This window comes from Scyliorhinus canicula, chromosome 15 (assembly GCF_902713615.1).
Source record: "Scyliorhinus canicula chromosome 15, sScyCan1.1, whole genome shotgun sequence".
Taxonomy (NCBI): Eukaryota; Metazoa; Chordata; class Chondrichthyes; order Carcharhiniformes; family Scyliorhinidae; genus Scyliorhinus; species Scyliorhinus canicula.
In genome coordinates this window covers 99,242,958-99,263,050 of record NC_052160.1, presented here as the reverse complement: position 1 = coordinate 99,263,050, position 20,093 = coordinate 99,242,958, and the positions used below count along the sequence as shown (strand labels likewise).

The following is a 20,093-nucleotide window of genomic DNA, read 5'->3' as shown; positions in this document are numbered from 1 at the left end:
AGAGATGGGGGAGGGATGGGGGAGGGAGAGATGGGGGAGGGAGAGATGGAGGAGGGAGAGATGGGGGGAGGGAGAGATGGGGAGAGGGAGAGATGGGAGGGATGGGGAGGAAGAGATGGAGGAGGGAGAGATGGGGGGAGGGAGAGATGGGGGGAGGCAGAGATGGGGAGAGAGAGAGGGAGATGGGGAGAGAGAGATGGGGAGAGAGATGGTGAGAGAAAGAGAGAGAGATGGGGAGAGATAAAGGTGGGGAGAGAGAGAGATGGGGGGAGGAAGAAATGGGAGGGAGTGTGAGAGATGGAGATAAATATGCCACTGGAGAGACCTTGGCTGCTCCGGGAAGGGCAGGCACTAGAATCTGAGGATTGTGGAGCGACTCAGGTCACAGATAAGTAATGTGGGGGTGGGGGTTTCAGGGTTGTTGTCACAGGTGCTGGAGCTGTTGACTGGTAGGGCAAGGAGAAGGCTCTTGGCAGAACACCCCTCCCCCCATTGTGATATTCAGTCACTGGACCGGGTACCTTAGAACCATAGAATACCTACTGTGCAGAAGGAAGCCATTCAACCCACCTGGTCTGCACTGATCCTCTGAAAGAACACTGAACCTCGATCCACTCCTCTGCCCTATTCCCTTAACCCCAAATCTTGGGACACTGAGGAGCAATTTAGCATGGTCAATCCACCTAACCTTTTTTTTTCTTTATTCGTCCACAGCATGTGGACATCGTTGGCTGGGCCAGTATTTGTTGCCCATCTCCGAGAGCATTTAAGAGTCAACCACATTGCTGTGGGCCTGAAGTCACACATAGGCCAGACCAGGTAAGGATGGCAGATTTCCTTCTCTAAAGGACATTAGTGAACCAGATGGCTGTTTACAACAATCGACAGTGGTTTCATGGTCACCTTGAGACTTTTAATTGCAGATTTCTTATTATTGAATTCAAACTCCAACAACTGCCATGATGGGATTCGAACCCAGGTCCCCAGAGCATTACCCTGGGTCTCTGGATTACTAGATCAGTGACAATACCACGCCACAGTCACGCAAGCCTTCCAAAACAGCACCCTACCCTGGCCCACACCCCTGTAACCCCACCTTACCTGCACATCTTTGGACTGTGGGAGGAAACCAGAGCACCCGGAGGAAACCCACGCAGACATTGGGACAAAGTGTAAACTTCACAGTCACCCAAGGCGGGCCCTGTAGCCCTGAGGCGGCAGTGCTAACCACTGTGCATCAAGTGCCTTTGATCGAGAGGCAACTTCCTCCCCCAGGGGACAAAAATCTAGCTGAGGAGGTTTACCTGCCGTACACACTGCATGGCGATAGGCCTTCATGCCCCTGGGTTAATACCAATAGGTCGACATGGGCCTTTGCACCCTGAATTTAATTCTGCCGGAGACAGGAACGCTCTGGGGTTCTGCTATTCCACCACCCCGCCTATGTACATGTCTCCAAACTGCCGCAGCGAGAGCACAAGATTCCTTCCCACAGGTGAACAATCAGTTCACCGCCAATACTGAATATTGCAATGCATCAGGAATTGCTCAATATTCTTTCTTACAAAATCTCATAGAAATTAAGTGATGAGTGAACACAAGGCCAAACCTGATTTTCAGCGAGGGGCAAGGTATAGAGTAGATGTACGAGGCAAGTTTTTTTTTACACAGAGGGTAGTGGGTGCCTGGAACTCGCTGCCGGAGGAGGTGGTGGAAGCAGGGACGATAGTGACATTTAAGGGGCATCTTGACAAATACATGAATAGGATGGGAATACAGGGATACAGACCTAGGAAGTGTAGGAGATTGTAGTTTAGTCGGGCAGCATGGTCGGCACGGGCTTGGAGGGCCGAAGGGCCTGTTCCTGTGCTGTACTTTTCTTTGTTCTTTGACCTTGTTAATGGCTGACAGACCTCTCCACGGTTTGTAACAGAATCACTATCACGGAATCCGAGCACCTTCTGACTTAAGTCTTTTGCCAAGAAATACTGAGACACCTGTCATCATCATAAAGACATATTCAGCCAGGGACACAGTTTAACTGGAATTTGCTGTTACTTTGATTGGATTATTTCTGTTTATTTCCAATTTCAGAAACCTTTACAGCAAGGCATTGGAGAGTTTCAATATGGGGTTTGAATGTGCAGACATGTGCCACCATATGCAACTAAACAGTAAACCTTAATTGAAGCACATCTAATGATGATTCCTCTTTTAGTCAGGGGGCACAGTGGCACAATGGTCAGCACGGCTGCCTCACGGCACCAGGGACACGGGTTTCCTCGTCCTCACGTCTGCGTGGGTTTCCTCCGGGTGCTCCGGTTTCCTCCCAGTCCGAAGATGTACAGGTGGATTGGCCATGGTAAATTGCCCATTAGTGTCCAAAGGTTAGGTGAGGTTACGGGGGTAGGACGGGGGTGTGGGCTTAGATAGAGTGCTCTTTTGGAGGATTGGAGCAGACCCGATGGACCAAACGGCCTCCTTCTGCACCTTCGGGATTCTATGACATTCTGTGACACTGCCCAAACAATGAAGATATATTAAAATTTTCACCATATTTATTTCACATGTCGCCACAAGAACACAGTTCACAAGAACACAGGAACTAGGAGCCATTCAGTAGGCCATTCAGCCCTTTGAGTTGCTCTGTTCACTTTCCTGCCTGCACCCCCTAACCCTCCACTCTCTTGTTGATCAAAAAACACTTTTAACTGTGTGGAGTCTGTGTGGAGTCTGCACGTCCTCCCCCTGTGTGCGTGGGTTTCCTCCGGGTGCTCCGGTTTCCTCCCACAGTCCAAAGATGTACGGGTTAGGTGGATTGGCCATGCTAAATTGCCCGTAGTGTCCTAATAAAAGTAAGGTTAAGGGGGGGGGGGGTTGTTGGGTTACGGGTATAGGGTGGATACGTGGGTTTGAGTAGGGTGATCATGGCTCGGCACAACATTGAGGGCCGAAGGGCCTGTTCTGTGCTGTACTGTTCTATGTAATTCCGCTTTTGATATATTCAATGACCTTCTCTTCATCTTCGTCCTAAATGAGAGAACCCTATTTTTAAACTGTGTCCCTTAATTTTATAACCCCCCCCCCCCCCCCCCGCCATAAAAGGAAACATCTTCGCAGCACCTACCCTGTCAAGCCCTCTCAGAATCTTGTGGGCACGATCTACTGGCCACGCTGATCCCAAAAGGCAGTGCCCCTGGACGCAACGTGGCCGGTAAATGCTGGGAGCCCCGATCCTGGGGTCTACCTGGCATGCCACACCTCGCAAGATCTTTTTTTTTTAAAAACATTTTATCGAGGCATTTATATACATACATCAAACACAGCCAAAAGGCAAAGCAGCCAAAAGGCAAAGCAAACAGAATGCAAGTAATCAAAACAAATAAATATCTAACACTCGATGTGAAAACCCACCCATTGTGAACGGGATCACTTTAGAGCAAGGCTGCATATTAGAGCAAGACAGCTAGTCTCACTCCAATATGCATTCCCAAGATCTAACTAAGGTGTGGGGACTAACACCTCGCCTTGGAGACTTTGGGTGAACACCGTTCAGGGCTGGTCCCCGGTACAGAACAACATTCATGGGAGTCTCCCAGGGGATCGGAGGCCCTCAAGTTCTTGCTCTCTGGGCAGCGTGTTACTCTGTCACTGCTGGTGCAACCTGGGCTCCCTGGCAGTGCCACCTCTGTGTCAGCCTGGCACTGCCAAGGTGCCAAGCTGGCATTTTTTGTGTGCTGGTGATCGGGCCGGGGGTTGCCCTGTGCCTCTGCAAGCGCCGGGAAACACTCGGCTACACGCGCTTGCTATGGGACATGGTTCCCATTTGGTTAGATCGCACCTTAATATGCTTCAATCAGATGACCGCCCATTCCTTTAAGCCCCAATGGTTAAAGGCCGACCTCCTCAATTTTTCTTCCGATGATAACTCCTTCAACCCAACAATCAGTCACATGGACCTTCTCTGAATTTCTCCAAATACAGTGATATCCTTTCAGTAAAGTGACTAAAACTGCAACACTATTCCAGATGCAGTCTCACTTTTTCCCTCACTGCCCCCTTCCTTTCACCTTTTGATTTTCAAGTATTCCTAGGATTTTCTTTTGTGAACTCCACAGTAAAAAGGGAAGCACAAAAAGACCTGCTCAATACTGTCTGCCGTTCACTCGTTTGGCATTGTTCATTCCCCAGTCTCACCCTCTAAGGGACCAATGCCCTCTAAAGTTATGTTATCATTTTCCTTTTTAAATATTCTTAGAAACTTCACTATTTGTTTTCATACTTCCAGCTAGCTCAAACACTTAATTTCTCCCTCATTATTTTTCCAGTTATTCTTTGCTGGTTTCTAAAATCTGTCCAAGCTTCTGATCTGCCAAGTACCTTTGCAGTATTGTATTTTCTTTCCATAATACAAGATGTAGGATTAGAAGTACGCCATTCAGCCCATCAGTCTGTTCCGCCATTCAATGAGATCATGACTGATCTGATATTTGATTCTACCATTAACTTCCTTAGTTAACCACAGTTTTTCTTAATAAATTTAGAGTACCCAATTCATTTTTTTCCAATTAAGGGGCAATTTAACATTGCCAATCCACCTACCCTGCACATCTTTGGGTTGTGAGGGCAAAACACATGCAAACACGGGGAGAATGTGCAAACTCCATACAGACAGTGACCCAGAGCCGGGGTCGAACCTGGGACCTCGGCGCCGTGAGGCAGCAGTGCTAACCACTGTGTCACCACCGTGCTGCCCTAGGTAGCCACAGTTGATGCATCCTTCTCACATTGTCTTTTTTCTCAATGGAATATATCTTTGCTGATAGTTAAGGAGATATCTCCTTAAATGTCTGTCACTGTTTTTCTACTGTCCTAGCTTTTAGCCTATTTTCCCAGTTCATTTTACTCAACTCTGTCTTCACATCCTTGCAATTGCCTATATTTAAGTTTAACACATTTCTTACTGAATGTGAAATTCGATGTTATGATTAATGTTACCTCGAAGGTCCTTTGCTATGCGGTCATTAATGAATCCCTTGTCAATGCACATTACCAGGGCCGGATTTTCACCAACCACTGCGATTCAGTTTTCCTGCTGGCAGCGCGTTTCCAACAGCGGGTTTTGCGGTGACTTGAGGTGGTTACAATGGGAAATCTCATCGATAAGCGGCGAGAAGATAGAATCCTGCTACCAGTGAACGGCGCGCTCCCGAGAAACATATAGCTCAGGGATCGGAGAATCTCGCCCCAGGTCTCAACTAGCCTGCTCTCTGACTTCACTCCAGAGCATGCTGTTCTAAGAAATTGTCCTGAAAACAATCTATCAATTCATCTTCCAGCTACATCATCTGATTTGTCCAATCTATAACATGATTAATATTACCCACGATTATTGCAAGTCCCCGCCCCCAATTATTTTTTCCTGTATTCGCTGTCCTAAAGTGTAGATAACTGGTAGGTAGCCTATAAACTCCCACAAGTGGCTTCTTTTTACCTTTGTTATTTCTCATCTCTACCCAATCTGATACTACATCTTGATCTTTTGAACTAAGGTCTTCACTGCTGTCCTCATGTCATCCAGTTCAGTGTGCAGAGAAATCCCGGAATCCAGCAAACACATATCGAAGGATAATTTTACAGGTTAATTAGAATAAGCAAAGAATGCAATGTAAAAACAAATCAAATTGCACTAATGTTCCACCAGGATGTACAGGGAAATAGAATCCATCATCCACTCTACCAAATTCTCCATCTCGGCCGGAGCCAGAGGTCGGGGGCGGGATTCTCCGTTGCGCTGACAGTGGATCCGCGCCTGCGGGTTTCCCGGCGGCATGGGGTGGCGAGAACGTGCCACCGAGGAACACGCGGCTGGCAGACCGGAGAATCCAGCCCCAGATGTGTTCCAGCAGTGGTGAGGAATTCACCCAATCTAAATCAGGGAGCAAAGCAAGCTCATGCTGCCATTGCCACTCTCATTAATGTAAAAGTGACAGTAGGCAAAAACAAAATTATCCATATACCCAAATGAAAACAAAAATACTGTAGCCACATCTACAGCATTCAATCCAAGCAAACACATTCCTTTGAACTAATTCAACTATAAATAATTCCCAGAGAATTCTCACCTCGTCAGGAACCATCACTAGTGGATATTTGTCCTCAGAGAGAAAGTTGAAGAGACACCATAACCTGAAGGCATCACGGTCGGACAGAGTGCAGTTTCCATTCTTGTCATGTCTGTAGTTCTTCTTAGCAGTTAGAGTCCAACAGAGTTCATCAAAATTTTCTTTAATAAAGGCTCCTTCCTCGACCTACGACAGACAGATATTCAGCATTTACTTTTAGTCACTATAACCAGACAGACATTCTGAAACCAAAATTTCTTTTCACACAATAATTATAGCACGAAAGTCAAAGGTTCCTCAATAAGCAGTCCAGCCCAAATAGTCAAGTAAACTTTGCTTTTCTTGTCCTTGGGCAGGACAGCCACAATTAACCCATCAAAGAAAGATAATATTCTATTACCAGTAGATTTTATCTGGAAAAGTAATACATCATTTTTTTTCTGGATTATTTTTCTATCGCTTTGAAACATCCTGAGTGAATCAGAAGGGCAAGTGCAAATAATGGCAGTTGAAGTTAGCATTGAATTTTCAATCAGATTTTGTAACCTGGCTTCTAGCTACTTCTCTCCACGATGGGTCATTTGAACAAGTTTCATGGGGCATGAAGAAAGGGGCAGGATTCTCTGATCCTAAGTGTTGACGCCGTCGTTTCCCGACGGCATCAACATGGCCTCAGGATCAGCAATTCTGGCCCCTATAGGGGGCCAGAACGGCACTGGAGCGACCCCTGCTGCTCCAGCTGCGGATCCCAGCATCAATTGGGCGCCACGGGGTCCGCGCATGCGCAGTGGCACCGGCGCCAATGCGCACATGCGCGGTGGCTCCCTTCTCCACAGCGGCCCCGATGCAACATGGCGTAAGGCTACAGGGGCCTGCGCGGAAGAAAGGTGGGCCCCGATCGCAGGTCAGGCCACAGCGGAGGCCGCCCCCCCCTGGGATCGGACACCCCACCCCACAGGCTGTCCCCGGACCCTTCCACGCTGAGGTCTCGCCAGCTAAGAACAGGTTAGAACGGCGCCGGCGGGACTTGGTTTTTCGGTATGGCTGCTCGGCCATCCCGGGCGGAGAATCGCCGGGGGGGGGGGGGGGGGGGGGCCCGTAGAGTGGCTCATGGCTGGCGCCACACCGACCGTGCCGGCGCCAATGGCGGCGATTCTCCTCTCTGCGGAAAATCGCGTCCCAGCGTGGCACGATTCGCGCCGGTCACGGTGATTCTCCGGCCTGGCCCCGATCCCGCCCCGGGTTTCCTCAATTACTTCTTAAGGGCCAAAGCGTCCGCCTTTATTGTTCTGTATGACCCCAGGAAGGGCTCCCAACCATATATCTGTGCCATCACTCACTATTTTCACCTCTAGAACATTGCTCGACTAAGCCTTTCATCAACCTTTACCCCGAGACCCGACTTCTCCAGGGCTTTCCTGGCTGGCCTTGCAACTTCCATCCTCCATAAATTAAGATCAACCTAAAACTCTGCTAAACATGGTCTAACCTGCCCAAAATCCCGTTCACCCATTGCCCCATGCTCACTGATCTACACTGGCTCCCAGTTATCCTTACTTTGAAATCCCTCCGTGATCCAACTCCTGTCCATCTCTGTAAGCTCCTTCAGCCTCACAACCCTCCTCTAATTCTGGCCTCTTGTGTATGCCTGATTCTGATCACCCCACCCTTGGCGGCTGTGCCTGCTACTGCCAAGGCTCAAAGCTCTAAAATTCCCTCAAATTTCTCTGCCTCTTTATCTCTCATTCCTTCTTTCCTTCTTTAAGACACTCCTTAAAGTCTACCTCTTTTTCTAAGTTTTTGGTCAACTATCCCAATAGCAACCTATGTGACTCAATGTCAAATTCTGTCTGATAAAGCACATGTGAGGCAGTCTAATAGGTTAAGGCACTACGTAAACACAATTGTTGCCATCATTGTTATTCACCATTTGTAAAAGGCAAATGATGGCTGGGACAGAAATCTGCTGATTTGAGAGTTCCCACATCTGCAGCACAGTTAGGACCCGACTCTGTCTGGGCCAGTACGCTGAATGAGTGGAGGCAAAATGGCCTTCAGAAAAAGGGACATGGGCTGAATCTATTATTGCTGGCCCACTTGCTAAGGAAACTTAAGGCATAATAAGACGGGTCAAGTGTTGGGACTTTGGCAACTGTCAACAATGAGGTTCCGGAGCTGCTTGCAGGTCTGGCCTAGCAGATGGCAGAAATGTGCCCGAATTGGCACTGATATTCACAGGATTGGTGAAGGTGCCCTCCTGGCTGACATCACCAGGTCCAACAGAAGAACTCCTGATTACAACCTGAGAAACATCGGGGCTCTGCTATTTTGTGCTTCCCACAAATGGCCACTCAAAGTTTTGTTTTTAATTGTGTTCCTGCAACAAACAATGGCTGGACGATGTGTTAGTTATGGCAACACTAACTTGTACTGCGGTTAAAATATGGTGACACAATGTTCTCAGGACAGTCACAGGATAAGTATCTCAGAAAGACCATGTGGGGTCATGTTAACTTTGAGTGACGCTGGAACACCACCAATATTAGAACATAGAACATACAGTGCAGAAGGAGGCCATTCGGCCCATCGAGTCTGCACCGACCCACTTCCACCCTATCCCCATAACCCAATAACCCTATCTAACCTTTTTGGACACTAGGGGAAATTTAGCTTGGCCAATCCACCTAACCTGCACGTCTTTGGAATGTGGGAGAAAACCGGAGCACGTGGAGGAAACCCACGCAGACACGGGGAGAACGTGCCGATTCCGCACAGACAGTGACCCAGTGGGGAATTGAACCTGGGACGCTGGCGCTGTGACGCCACAGTGCTATCCACTTGTGCTACCGTTCTACTCACATTGAATTAGACACCCATTATAAACCTTGTATTTCCCTTTCCATCGACGTCATCTTGCCATCTACCCTAAGAAACGACTGAGGAACTAAATTTGTACTCTGCTTCTGTCTTCACAAAGAAAGATATGAATAATATACCAGAAGTTTTGAGAAACAGTAAGTTTTTGAGGAGCTGAAGAAAATCAGTAATTGTAGAGAAATGGTCCGGGATTCTCCGCAATCCGGCGGGACGGGCCATACTGGCGCTGAGGAGTGGCGTGAACCACGCCGACGGGGGCTGCCCGGAAACCTCCACACCTTCAGGGGCTAGGCCAGCACCGGCGGGGTTGGCGCATGCGCGGGAGCACCAGCGTGTTCTGGTCTGATCCCAGTGCATGCACAGGAGGGCTCTCCTCCGCACTGGCCATGGCGGACATTACAGCGGCCGCCGCGGAGGGAAAGAGTGCCCCCACGGCACAGGCCCGCCCGCAGATCGGTGGACCCTGATCACGGGCCAGGCCACCGTGCCCCCCTCCCCCCCCCGGGCCAGATCCCTCCGCGCGCACACCGCCCCCCCCCCCCCCCCCCCCAGGACTTTGCAGACCGCCCGCAGAGCCAGGTCCCGCCGATAAAGACCTTGTTTGATTTACGCCGGCGGGACTGGCTGAAAACGGGCGGCTACTTGGCACATCGTGGAGTGGACAATCGCCGGGGGGGCCACTGCCAACGGCCCCCGACCAGCACGACACGATTCCCGCTCCCGCCAAAAAACTGACGCCGGAGAATCCGGCAGCCGGCGTCGGGGCGGGAGTCATGCTGCCCCCCGGCGATTCTCCGTCCCAGCGGGAGGTCAGAGAATCCCGCCCATGGTGTTGGGGAAATAAAGGCTTAAATCTCCAGGGCCTCTTCATCTGAGATTAGTTAAGGAAGTGGCCCTAGAAATAGTAGATCCATTCGTTTGCATTTTCCAAAATTCTTTAGACTCTGGAATGGTTCCTATAGATTGGAGGGTAGGTAATATGAGTCCGCTATTCAAAAAAGGAGGTAGAGAGAAATCTGGGAATTATCGACCAGTGAGCCTAACATCAGTAGTAGGAAATTTGCTCGAGTCGATTTTCAAAGATTCCATAGCACAGGATTTGGAAAGCATTGGTATAAGAAGACAAAGTCAGCATGGATTTACAAAAGCAACATTCTGCTCGACAAATCTACTGGAATTCTTTTGAGGGTATAACTAGTAGAGTTGACCAGGGAGACCTAGAGGATGTGGTTTACTTAGACTTTCAGAGGCCATGGACAAGGTCCCACATAGCAGATTACTGTGTAAAGTTAAAGCACAAGGTCCCACATAGCAGATTACTGTGTAAAGTTAAAGCACAAGGTCCCACATAGCAGATTACTATGTAAAGTTAAAGCACAAGGTCCCGCATAGCAGATTACTATGTAAAGTTAAAGCACAAGGTCCCGCATAGCAGATTACTGTGTAAAGTGAAAGCACATGGGATTACGAGTAGTGACAGGAAATGAATAGAAAGCTGGTAGCAGACAGGAAGCAATGAGTTGGAATAAATGGGTCTTTTTCTGATTGGCAGGCAGTGACTAGGTGGATCTGTGCTAGGACCCCAACTGTTTACATTATATACTAAAGATTTGGACAAGGAACCCAAGTGCATTATCTCTAAATTTGCAGACGATACAAAGTTGGATGGGAGAATGAACTACGAGGAGGATGCAGAGATGCTCCTCTGTGCAGTAAATAGCCCCTTTGGGGGGCTTGCCTTGCCGGGGCCTGAAATAGTAACAGAATGCTGTTAGATAGCAGGGTCATTCCCAGCACTACAAGCGCCGGGATTGCCCCGCTAAACCCGCCCAGAACACACTAATTTGTTTTGGTTAGATAGCGCCAATAGTTTGAGAATAAAGAGTAAACCCTTTAGAACTGAGCTGAGGAGAAATTTCTTCACCCAGGGAATTCACTACCACAGAAGGTAGTTGAGGCCAAAACGGTTTATGATTTCAAGGAAGAATTAGATATAACTCTTGGGGCTAGAGGGATATGTGAGAAGGCAGGATCAGGGTATTGAATTTGACGATCAGCTATGATCATAATGAATAGCGGAGCAGATTCGAAGGGCCAACGGCTTCTCCCTGCTTCTAGTTAGCAAATCAGATGAGGTTTTCTATATAACAAATGGACGATAGTTTCATAGTTTAACTCACAGATTTACAAACTGTAATTAAATTGCACCAGTGGTCATGGTGGGATTTGAATCCCATGGCCTCTGGATTCTAGTCCAGTGACATTATCACTGCCCTGCAATTGCCGCACAATTCTTCCACCAATTATATCCCCCCAACTTAATTATAAAGTTCTATTGTTTCAATTTTCCATATTTAAATTTCAGGATTTCATGTGAAACATTCTTTAAAGTTGACAGTTATTGCAAAACACGAGCATTGCACGGAGGTATTTTTACCCACATTGGTCATTTTGCATTCTTTTTACTAATTTAATTCTAGCTATACCTATCAAACCAAAATCAGTATCCTGAAAATGAAGTGGATTCAAGTGGGACTATCATTTGAATTTGACATTATAGTGCGCGTTAACACCTTGGGCACGATCTAACGGGAGAAGCATTAAGTGCGGTAGCGAGCGAGAATTGCCGAGTGCTTCCCAACGGCTGATCCAACAAGACCACGACTATTACCAAGCAGCAATTAGGGAGTAATGATGCTCCCACGGCAGAAATGGCTGTCCTGCCAGCTGATTTGCCTGGACCGTGCCTGGCAGCTGCCCGCTAACGAGGGGAGCAGAACTTAAAAAGCTCCCTCCGAGCAAACCCCAGACAAAATGGCTACTCACCTCCTCCAATCCCCATTGCGCTGGCTTCACGTTTTCAAATAGGTGTGCTGAATGGTGCCCATGTGATCACTCACTGGGAGCCAGTTAGATCACAGAAAGCTGTTTGATAGGGGGAACGTCCCGTTAATGGCATGGAGATTATTTGGTGATTATATGGCTTCTCGCCACATCTCGGCGGGATCTGGAACCCGCTAACGGGAGCAGGCTGGTTAGATCAGAAACCAATCAGTGCCTGGCATGGATCCCAATTTCAGCCTCGCACACGATCTAAACGGCTCGTAAGGATCCGCGCCCGCCGCAATGTGGTCAATAGATCGTAACTGTTATCTCACATTCTGACTCTAATTGCTTTGACCTGACACTGGAGTACACTTTTAGAACAGGTTGAAGAACGACCAGGCATTCTGGTCAACACAAACTTCCTTTATTTCTCCACAGCAGCCACTAGCTGCTAAATGCAGCCTGAATAAAAGCACACACAAGTCTAAAGACATATCTCCCCAACCACAGTCTCTGTGACAAACCACACAAGATCTACTTGCAGTAGGTCTAAGTGAAAAATGTTCAACAGTTCTTAACCAGGTTTAGTATCTTGCCATTCAAACTGCCTAGATCAGGTAGATGTCGACTATGGGTGAGATATTTCGCCTCTTCTAGTCCCGCCCACATCGAAGATTCTCTGGCGGCAGGACAGGTGAGCCAGGCAAAACGGCATCAACATTGGCAAGACTGGAAGATTCCGCTGGCGACCAATGCTGCCATAAATTTGCGGGGAGAGGGGGAATCCAGCCCTCTATCTACTTCACCTGAAAGAGTGACACATGGCGAGATACACAGCCTGCTTGAGAACTGGAGAACCTTCTGTCAACTGCAGTAGAAAACCCTGAGAATGGAACCTGCTACTATCAGATTGGGAGGAAATATGCTCTATTGCCAATGTTACTGAACTACCAAATGGCATCTCTTCTATATTGGCCAAGATTTTATTGTAGCAAGATATCTAATGTTGCTTGCAGATGGTTAGACTTGATCTTGTATGCTTAGCTTTATACATTTTACATAGAATCATATCATAGTATAGTTATAATATAGAAGGAGGCCATTCAGCCATCATGTCCATGCTGGCTCTCTGCAAGAGCATCTCAGCTGGTTCGACTCTTCTGTCCTTTCCCCACAGCCGTCGGGGTTGTTTCCCTTCAGACAAACAAATTACTAGCAGGAGGCGACCTCAAGGCCTCCTGATCGGATTGTAGCCTCTACTTTGCTGTCTACCCAGTATACTCTTTGACTCCCTTGTCAGTCAAGAATCTATCAAACACTGCCTTGATATCCAACTCCTTTTTGAAAGCCAGAATTGAATAATTGTTTGTGCAGCTATTTCCATGAAAGTGTGAGCTGATAATGTTGCACCGGGGGAAACAGGGCCCCCGAGGACCAGAGCAAGTCATTCCGTATTCCTTTCGCCAATCAGATTGGAGGATTGAACAGTGGATCAACAGAAAAGGAAGCATGAATTAGCGTGAATGAAACCAATGTCAAATCAGGTACGGATGGAGAAAGAAATACTGATTTGGAAGAAAGCGGGAAAGAGAAAGAAGTACAGTAAAACAAATACAAAAATTAAATAAGGCACTTTAAAACCTCTAACAATTAGTACCTGAAGGAATGAGAATCCACACTTTTAATAGTTAATTCTCAGTGGGGGGGGGGGGGGAGCGTTATTAGCAGTAATTAACAGTTGACATTGAAGAGATACTTACATTTAAATGTTGAGAATTAACTTTCCCTGTTAAATGCATTTCCTGTCCACAACACACATAGGGCATCTTCAAAACTTTCAAAGGTGAGACAGATAGCAAGATGCCTTTTTCCACAAAATTAGTGGCTAAGGCATGCGACTTGGGACAGTAAATTGTAGGTTTTGACATTTAGCCACAGACCTGAAGTTGTTGTATCATTAAATAACAGAGTGCCATTTGCCTCACTGTTATTTTTTTAATATAAATTTAAAGCACCCAATTATTTGTTTTCCAATTAAGGGGTAATTTAGCGTGGCCAATCCACCTAACCTGCACATCTTTGTGTTGTGGGGGTGAAACCCACGCATACACGGGGAGAATGTGCAAACTCCACATGGACAGTGACCCAGGGCCGGGATTCGAACCCGGGTCCTCAGCGCCGTAGGCAGCAATGCTAACCACTGTGCCGCGTGCCACCCCCGCTCGCTGTTATTTTGACAGAAACGTCTGGTCCTTCATTTCTAAGAAATGTCATCAATGTCCAAGGATCTCATTCCACTGCCTCGATTAGATCATTTACCTCCACAGAATAAACCAACAGGGATAAATATCAAGTCAGTTAAACCAATAGGGAACAGGATGTTCTCCAGTGCAGGCACAACAGTCACCACAAATCCCATAGAGCAAAGAATAAATTGAAATCCAATTAAATTTGAGGTTTTTGGGACAAAATGCATGAGCGCTTGGAAAAATATGGATTAATAAATGAAACCCCAGTGGAGACCAATCATTCTCGACTAACTTGGTCGAGTTCTTTGAGGGTCTATTGGAACAGGCTGATGAAAAGGGTAATGTGGTGATGTTGTGTCAATAGGCTTTTAAAAAGCATTTGATAAAATACCATACAACAAACATATTAGCAGAATTGACACCAGTGGGGTCAAAAAGGCAGTGGCTGCAAGAATGCAAAATCGATTATGGGACATGATGCAGAAAATGATAAGTTGTTTTTCAGATTGGAAGGAAGTGTGAAATAGTGTTTCCCAGCGGTCCATCTTGGAACCACTGCTCTTTTTGATATATATTGATGACCTGAATTGACGCACACATGGAGTAACTTAATAATGATGATCATCTTTATTCGTGTCACAAGTAGGCTGGCATTAACACTGCAATGAGGTTACTGTGAAAATGCCTGAGTCGCCACACCCCGGTGCCTGTTCGGGTACACTGAGGGAGAATTCAGAATGTCCAATTCACCCAACAAGCACGTCTTTTGGGACTTGTGGGGGGAAACCGGAGCACCGGGAGGAAACCCACACAGACACGGGGAGAACGTGCAGACTTCACAGACAGTGACCCAAGCCAGGAATCGAACCCAGGTCCCTGGTGCTGTGAAGTAACAGTGCTAACCACTGTGCTACCGTGCCTTTCAAGTCTACAGATAAGATGAAACTGGATGAAAATTCAGTAAACAAAGGGGTGGATAGTAACAGACTACAAGAGAACGGGAACAGGCTGCTGAAATGAACAATGGACATGATAGGTAAAATTGAACTGGACTGTGAAGTGATTCATTTTGGTAGAAGGGGCGTGGAGAGATAATGTAAACTAAAATATGCAGCTTAGAAGGTGCAAGAACATTTGTGGTGTCCATTAATAATTTGGACTTAAATGTAGGGGGTATGATTAAGAGGTTCTCAAATGATATGGAAATTGGTAGGCTGGGAAATAGTGAGGAGGATCGCCGTAAACTGCAGGGGGATATCAATGAACTGGTTAGGTGGGCAGAGGAGTGGCAAGTGGAATTCAACCTGAAAGATGTGAGGAAATGTACTTGGGGAAGGCTAACGAAGCAAACAATCACACTATGAATGGATTGACCCTGTAAAGTGTTGAAGATCTAAGGCAGTGTTTTTCAAACTTTTTTTCCAGGACCCCTTTTTACCAACCGGCCAATCTTCGGGACCCAACAGGGCCTACCTTCGCGACCCACGCCAGCCGACCTTCGCGACCCACGCCGGCCGACCTTCGCGACCCGCACCGGCTGCCCTTCGTGACCCACGCCGGCCGACCTTTACGGCCCAGGCCAGCTGACTTCGCGGCCCAGGCCAGCTGACTTCGCGGCCCACGCCGGCTGACCTGCGCGACCCACCATTTTCTCTTACATTGTTGCTGCTGACAAAAATTGAGGAAATGGTTTTGGGTCCCTTTGGCCCTCGTACACGCTCCTCCAATGGAACCTGTTGGATGAAGGTGAAGCCTTCCGGTGTCGGAAAGTACTGAGTCTCCATCTGTCCAAAGTTCTGCATTTTTTTCCTGTAAACGTTTAGCAAATAAAACCCCCTGAACTTGTTAAAAAAAAATGAATAAAATAAAATGAATAAAATAAACCCCCCACCGAACTTGTAAAAAAAATGCTGCGACCGTATAATAAATGCAGCCGCACTGCGCATGTGTGCCCGATCATCGGTGCGAATGCGAACCAATGATCGTGCGCGCATGCGCAGTGCAGCCACATGTTTTTTTTACATGTCACGGCCATTTTGAAGGCCGCTTGCAGCCGGCATTATTAAACGCCGGCTGTTGCGTGCGGATTTGCACGATTGGGAGCGCCGCAAGAAACGGCACCGCCACCCTCCCGACACCCACCCGTGGCTCGTCGCGCCCCCAACTTTGACAATGCCTGATTTAAGGGACCTTGCAGTACATATCCACAGATCCCTGAACTTGGCAGAGCTGGTAGATCAAATGGTTAAGAAGGCATATGGGATACTTGCCTTTATTAACTGAGGCACAGAATACAAGAGCAGGGAACTGTACAAAATGCAGATTAGGCCACAATTGGAGTAGTGTGTGTAGTTCCGGTCACCACATTATAGGAAGGATGGGATTGCACTGGAGAGGGTGCAGAGGAGATTTACGAGAACGCTGCCTGGGCTGGATGGTCTGAGCTGTGAGGAAAGATTGGATAGGCTGGGGCTGTTTTCCTTGGAGCAACAACAGTTGAAAGGGGACCTGATAAAGGTGTATAAGAATATGAGGGGCATAGATAGGGTGGATGAGAAGGCACTTTTTCCATTAGTAGAGGGGTCATGAGGAGAAACTTTTACCACCCAGAGGATGGTGGGAGTCTTTGATAAAGAGTCATCCACACTCAAAACGTTAGCTCCCTTCTCGCTCCATGCTGTCAGACCTGCTGAGATGGTCCAGTATTTTCTGGCTTTGGTAGCATGTTGGAACATTCAGTAACCAGAGGACCTACGTTTAGAACAATTGGCAAAAGAACCAGAGGCAGCACGAGGAAAAGGAAATTACACGGCGAGATTTCTCGATCAGGCATTCACCGTCTGAAAGGAGGGTGAAAGCAAATTCGAAATAACTTTCAAAAAGGTGTTGGATAAATAGCTGAAAGGGAATGATTTGCAGCACTATCGGGAAAGAGTAGACGAGTTCAGCTCATTGGATAACTCCTCAATCAACGAGTACCAGCTTGTGTTGCATCATGTGGCTCGATGGATTGGCCTCATGTTCCTCGTCCATGATTTCAACATCCATTTCACCCTGCTCCCCAACATACCTCATGATGTTGAAACAAGCCAAGAATGAAAGGAAAAACGAACTCCAAAGAGGACATGCCTAAAACTGCCTGAAGGGAGATTTCAAGTATTGCAGGAAGTAACAGATTTGCATCAATCAGAAGATGGGGAAATGTAGCAGCAAACAAATCCTCCTGTTAATGTCAGGCCTACCTCATAACTACCTCTGAAAACTACCGTGCATTTGTAACATAGGAACACTATGCTGTCCCAAACAAAGGGAGCAAGTGAACTGACCCGGTGATAAATGAAAGTGCTGGCAGAAGCTCTGCCAAAAATGCATGACTATGTCCACCTCCCTACGTTCACCTACCCACGTCAGGCCTTCAGAAACTTGGGTCGGGATTCTCCGAAATCCTGGCTAAGTGTTGACGCGGCGTAAACACCGATGTGTTTCACGCCGGCGTCAATGTGCCTTCTGGCCCAGCGATTCAGCGGCCCTCAGGGGGCCAGCACAGCACTGGAGTGTTCTAAGCTGCTTCGCCGCCAATACGTGGCCCTGCACTTCCGGCGCGGCGGCTGTTTCCGCACTGGCGCATGGTGGGCGTTTCCACGCCAGCGCCACGCAACACGGCAGAGCCCGCGCAGAAGGAAGTAGGCCCCCTCCAGATTGTGGCCGCCCGCCGATCGGCAGCTCCCGATCCCGGGAGTCTGATTCCCGCCCCCGCCCCCCACCAGGGCGGCCACCACGGCTGCGGGCCCGAGCTCCCAACGGGTGGTACCAGGTTGGAACCAAGCCGGTGGGACTCGGCGGGAATTCGGCCGGTCTACTGCGGAGAATCGCCACCGGAGCCTCTTTCAGTGGCCGCCACTGACGCCGTGTTGACCGTGTGGGCTTGACTGGCACCGATTCTCCAGTCCCCGGACAATCACAGCCCGGCGTTGGAGCAGCGTGGCGGGAATTCTCCACGTCTCCGTTGATTCTCCGATCCAGCGCGGGCTCAGAGAATCCCGGCCTTGGACTATAAAACATGTGGGAAAGCAGGATGTGGGAAAGCAGGATGTGGGAATGCCAGCTGCATCCCTGACCAGACATGGACATCCAGAGGGAAAGTACCGTTGGAAATAAGAATAGTAAATGCTGGAAAAACTCAGAGCAGACTCTGCAGAGAGAGAAATAGGGTTAACGTTTAGAGTCGAATATGGCTCTGGTTCCAAAGACCTGCTGAGTTTTTCTAGAATTTTCTGCGGGAGGGGAGGTGAGGCTGCTTCTAACTCCTGTTTTTGATACGAGCACAGAAGCTAGAAACGTGACTTGCGCAGGACCTGGTTCGATTTACGCCGGGTTGGAGAATCGCCGGGGGGGGGGGGGGGGGGGCAGCGTGAATCCCGCCCGGCCACCCGCTGCCGAATTCACCGGCGCCGGGGTTTTGGCAGGGGCGGGAATCGCGCCGCATCAGTCGGCGGCCGCTAGCAGCGGCCCCCCCGGCGATTCTCCGGCCCGTGATGGGCCGAGCAGCCGCCTGTTTTCGGCCGGTCCTGCCGGCATAAATCGAACCAGGTCCGTACCGGCGGGACCTGGCTCTACAGGCGGCCTGCAGAGTCCTCGGGGGGGATCTGACGCTGGGGGGGGGGGGGGGGCACGGTGGCCTGGCCCACAATCGGGGCCCACCGATCCGCGGGCGGGCCTGTGCCATGGGGGCACTCTTTCCCTCCACACCGGCTGCTGTCAACCTTCGCCATGGCTGGCGCGGAGAAGAACCGCCCTGCGCATGCGCTGGGATGACGTCAGCAAACGTTGGTGCTCCCGCGCACCCACCGGCTGGCAGAGGCCGTACATGCGGCAGGAATTGGCGTGAACCACTCCGGTGTTGGAATCCTCCGCACCTTCGGGGGCTAGGCCGGTGCTGGAGTGGTTGGTGCCACTCCAACCGGTGCCGAAGCCTCCGCCGGCCGGCGCGAGTTGGCGCATGCGCAGGAGCGTCAGCGTGTTCCCAGAACCGCTGCCGTGATTCCTTTGCATACGCAGGGGGTTTCTTCTCCGCACCGGCCATGGCGGAGCTTTACACAGGCCGGCGCGGAGGGAAAGAGTGCCCCCACGGCACAGGCCCGCCCGCAGATTGGTGCGCCCCGATCGCGGGCCAGCACCCCCCCAAATGCTGGATCCCCCCCCGGCCCCCCCACACCTGCTGAGGACTCCGCAGGCCACCCTCAGAGCCTGGTCCCGCCGGTACAGACCTGGGATAATCCACGCAGGCAGCCACTCAGCCCATCGGGGGGCCGGAGAATCGCCCGGGGGGGGTCTACTGCCAACAGCCCCCGACCCGGCAGGCAGTCGGAGAATCCCGCCCTTTATGTTGGGAAGACTGAAAGAGAACAAAGCAAGCTATTCTTCCCACTGCAATCATCTGTCCAGACTTGTTCAGTCAAACAACACAACACAAACGCTAGCGCCAAAACTGTTTCAAAAAGTGCTGCTGTAAAAGAGGGAGCAAACCAAAGAGGAATTCGCAGTGTCTCAGTCTTGATTAAATTCTCCCAAAGCTGGGCCAAGCCAATTTGCCAGATTTCAAGGCACCTGATTGTCTCCAAATAATAAACCTGAAATAAATAAACCAATGCGAGCCGATGAAAACCTCTCGCCAAATAAAATGAGGATCAAGGAACCACAATGCATGCAACTGTTGAAGAACAAAAGCCATTAACGTCAGGACTATAGGAGCAAAATCGGGGTGGGTGGGGGAAACATGAGTACAGAACGCAAAGTAGACCATGTTAATCAATTTATTTATTTTTAAAATATTTTTATTGGTTTGCATTTATTTAGAACAACATTGCAAGGAATATCACACAGAAATAAAGGTAATTTGACTGAAAGGAATATGAAATAAAAATAAACAGGTATGCCTACAAAGCTAACAGAGGTATGGGGCCCTACCTTTGGGCCCCAATAATCAGTTACCACAACTGTACTGCATTCATTATGT

At 48.9% G+C, this 20,093-nt stretch overlaps 1 protein-coding gene across 1 annotated transcript in view; it reads right to left on the bottom strand.

Annotated features, from left to right (window-relative positions):
• Positions 1 to 20,093, bottom strand: part of LOC119978362 (differentially expressed in FDCP 6 homolog) — a 208,329-nt gene that overhangs the window by 85,437 nt on the left and 102,799 nt on the right. The window contains exon 3 of the mRNA XM_038819950.1: positions 6,126 to 6,311. Coding sequence (XP_038675878.1) covers positions 6,126 to 6,311 — 186 coding nt within the window. The remainder of the gene's footprint in view (positions 1 to 6,125; positions 6,312 to 20,093) is intronic.